The 3,836-nt window shown below is 54.1% G+C and overlaps 1 protein-coding gene across 1 annotated transcript in view; it reads right to left on the minus strand.

Annotated features, from left to right (window-relative positions):
* Positions 1-3,836, minus strand: part of EN1 (engrailed homeobox 1) — a 14,188-nt gene that overhangs the window by 4,334 nt on the left and 6,018 nt on the right. Inside the window, exons 4-6 of the mRNA XM_007456362.1 lie at positions 3,086-3,160; positions 2,175-2,336; positions 1,355-1,491 (exon numbers count right to left, since the gene is read on the minus strand). Of these exons, the coding sequence (XP_007456424.1) occupies positions 1,355-1,491; positions 2,175-2,336; positions 3,086-3,160 (374 nt within the window). The remainder of the gene's footprint in view (positions 1-1,354; positions 1,492-2,174; positions 2,337-3,085; positions 3,161-3,836) is intronic.

A 3,836-nucleotide genomic window follows, 5' to 3' on the forward strand; every position in this document is an offset into this window, starting at 1 on the left:
GGCCGCCGCGCCGGCCCCCGCCCCCCCCGCCTCGCTCCCCACCCCACTTTGCCAGCGGCCCGTGGGGGTGCGCGGAGGAAGGAGGCCGGCGAAGCCCCAGCGAAGGCACGGGGCGGGTGCAGAAAGAAAAGCCCAGGCGCCTGGCCTGGATCGCTCGCTCTTATCGAGCAGATCTCGCTGTCTCTCCCTCTAATTTGTAGACATCCAGATATGGAGACACTTGGCTATTTCTTTTTTCTTTCTGCAACCAGATTCAATGATTTGTTTTAAATGGGGAGTAAGCTACGGCCAAAAAGAGAGGAAAAATAATTTTTAAAAAAAGGAAAGGAAAAAGAAAGCAATAAAAAAGAAAAAATCTCCAAGATTTTTTTTCTTAAAGATAAAAAATAGTCTTTAAAGTCTAGCCATCTTCCTAGGCAGTACTGAGGGGTTTGACTTCCCCGAGTGTCACGCTCAGCTGTGCCCAGAGCGCGAGGCTGGCAGCGCCTTTAATCGCCTTTGCTTTTTTTGCAGGGAGAGCGCGTCTCCGCCAGCGCCGGGGCTGCCTCTTTTTTTTTTTTTTTTTTTTTCCGTAGATCTAATTCAAAGCATACATTTTTCTTTTTTTTTTTTAATTCATATTTGGGAACCCTCAACGTGAGTCAGGGCCGCACGTGTGCGGGGCCAATGGCGAGCCAGGACTCGCGCTGACACCCGGGCCTCGGCCCAATAGGCGGGCGCGGGACTTTGCGGATAAATAATCCGGGGGCGGCGGCCGCTGGTGGACAGGGGGCGCCGCGGCGCTGGACCCGCGTGTCCGGCCCGCCCTCCCCAAGCCGCACCCGAGCCCCTCCCCCTCTTTCAGGCCAGGACCGAGGAACGGGCAAAATAGACCGAGGAGTGTTGGATTTCGGGGTGTAGGCAAATAGGGAAGCAACTCCATAAACAACTTGTTGGAGAAATGCAGGATTACGGGTTTGTGCGCACCGGGTGCAGGGTCAGGAGACAGGGGAATCGGCTCTTTTGGCAACCCCCATGCCTAAGAAGCAGCCTTTTATTTTATTGCTTTGGCTTTTTCTTGCTGTTATTAAGGGTGAAAGGTTGCTGTCTCTGTCGAAGTGTGCCTGTATGGTGTATGTGTGTGTGTGTGTGTGTGTGTGTGTGTGTGTGTGTGTGTGTAGTGGAGGGGGAGGGGTGAGACGAGGAGGGTCGGAGATGTGAAACAGACCTAGATTTGGTTACTTTCAGAAGAGCAGTTTATTTTTAACAAATAGCAAACCCCGAGGCCAGCTGCGCCTAGCTAGCACCGTCTGTTTGAAGGTCTGTAGTGTATGCTGGCCGGCTGCACTGCGTGTCTTTCCCGCGATATCCGTACCCATGCCTTTCCCTGGCGGGACCTTCGACAACCCCCAAGAGCTGTCCTGCCGCCGTAAAGCCAGGCCCAGAGGGCGCGAGAGAGCCCGAGCGCCAGTCCTTCCCTGGCCGCCGGAGTCGAAGCTGTCCCATCGGCCCCTAGGCCAAGCAAGTCAGGGTGTGGATACCCACAAGAACCCGGCATTTGGCTCAGGGCAACCTTCGTGTTAGAGTTCCCTGCAAAGTGAAATCAAACAAATAAAAGTACTGCACCCCAGGTATTTGCCCTAGCCTGCTGGACAGCGAGTTTCCTCCGGTGGCCCAGATTTTCCTAGGATTGCTCCCAACTCCGTGGAGGCCTCTCGTTCTAGCCCAGAATATTCTTCCCAGGCTTTGGGGGGAACTGCAGGGGCTCCCGCCGCTCCCACGCTCACAGAGATTCATCTCCGGTCGCTGGGCTCTTTTTCGCTGTTTCCTGGTCGAGGCACCCCAAAAGTTTTCCCGCTGCGAGGGACAGGGTAGGGGAAAGTGAGGCATTGGACATCTGCGGGGTTTGTCTGCCGAGCCTTTTTGGAGGGCCAGGATCCGACTGTGTGCTGAAGCCTTCGGTTCGAGAGTAGCTGGAAAAACTCCAGCAACTGAGGCCTCCGCGGGGATGTTGTCTCGGAGCTCCAGCGAGCTTCTCGCTCTGACCACCATCCTTAACTGGGACAGCGGAGAAAGGATCTCTTTGGGGATGTTGTCTAACGGAAACATGCAAAATAATCCCCTGTACCCAGAAAAGTCACAGAGGGTTAGGAAGAAAATAAAACGAAAAATCACAATAAGCCGAACCACCGCACTAGCCGAAGTTTCTCAAAGGGGCTGGTGGAGAGCGGGAGTTCGTACAGCTGGCTGCATCTTCGGGTCAGCCGAGGGTCTTCCGAAACTCGGGCTCTCAGAGTTCCTAGTTGGACCTTCTCGGCGGCTCGGGGGCAGCGAGAACCACTTTCCGAAACGCTGCGCTAAAGCAGGCCCGACGTGATCTACACAAACCTCCCAAGTCGGCCCCCAACTGCACCTCCCGGGTCCTCCTCAGTTCTACACCCAAGGGCTCCCCGAAATCTCCCGGTGCCTCCACCCTTTCTCCCCGAAATGGGGGTGGGATTTTATTTATATTTAAGTTCGCAAAATTGAAATCTTTATCCCGCAAGCGAGCGTGGGTACTTAATTAAATTCTAATTAGGACACTATCAATATCCTATTTAGCCGCGTAGCTTTTGTGCGCTGCGGTCCCTTTCAGCGCCGTAAATAGGGTCTCGACGCCTTATCTCGCCTGCAGGAGACGCCTCGAGAAGGGCTGCGGAAGATAATTTATAGGTTTTAATTACTCTTCATTCCGCCTGATCAGCTTGGCGTTCATCACAAGCCTGTGAATAAAACCCTGGTCAAAAGCTCTGTCACATCGCGCTGGCAAGACGCTTAATCAAAGTGAGCGGCCCCGCGCGCCGCGCGGCCCGGCTCCTCCACGTAATTTCCAGCCAGCTGATAAAGCCAGCTGAATAATGCGGCGGCCCTTTGGAGACACCATTTACAGAAATGACTTTATTGACGGCTTAACGTCGGTAATTCATTTTACCTTTCATGTAGTGGAGCCCGGATTTGTTACAGTAATGGGATGATAAATGCACCCGCAGCCCGCGAGCTCCGGCTGGATTAGGCGGCGCTCTGCGCGCTGGCTCGCCCCCCACCCCAGTCCTCCCCCAGGCCAGGCCTTCGCCGGATGCTCGACACCCAGAGCCGCCTGCTCTCCGTGACCCCCATCCGAGCCCACGCCCTCCTCTACCTCCTGAAAAGGGACACATTATTGGGAACTCGGTGTTAGCGGTTTGGTGTCCTGGCAAGCCTGACAGTAAGGTGTCAGAGTGAGCAAATGTTGACCCAGGTGGGTGTGTGAGGGTCCAGAGGACTCACAGTGAGCCCAGGACTGTGCCTGTGGGTGAGGAAATACGGGCAGGGTGAGTTCTGTGTACAAGCATGTGGGTAAAGGGGTTAGGTGTGTGTGGAGCAATGTGTGTGCACATGTGAGTACACTTTTGTGGCAGTCCTTTTTGGGGTACTGGTTTGTGCCTTTGAGAATTAAGGAATGTCTTCCAACTTGATAGAGTCCAGGTAGGGAGGTGAGCTGGCAGGAAGCAGGTTGGGGAAATTTACGCAAATGGAATGGAGCCCTTTTCTCCAAATGCCCTCTGCTCCTGGGCCAAAGATATGGAAGTCTGGAGACACACGGTGCCCATTTCCATTACCTGAAGTTCTGAGCTGTGCAGCTCTGCTGGGGCAAGATGACCCACAGGAGGCCACTGACCTAGCTATACCTCTGCAATAAATTGACTGTCCCCAAGTTCCACTTCCATACGCAGCCCACGTAAAAGTGGAGAATGACGAGAAATAAAAGAACTTTAAATGCCAAAGGGGGCATTTCTTTCCCTACTTCAATGAAGGAGGACGGGAGCCCAAAGAGGCTT

Source organism: Lipotes vexillifer, unplaced genomic scaffold, assembly GCF_000442215.2.
Source record: "Lipotes vexillifer unplaced genomic scaffold, Lipotes_vexillifer_v1.1 scaffold3, whole genome shotgun sequence".
Lineage (NCBI taxonomy): Eukaryota > Metazoa > Chordata > Mammalia > Artiodactyla > Lipotidae > Lipotes > Lipotes vexillifer.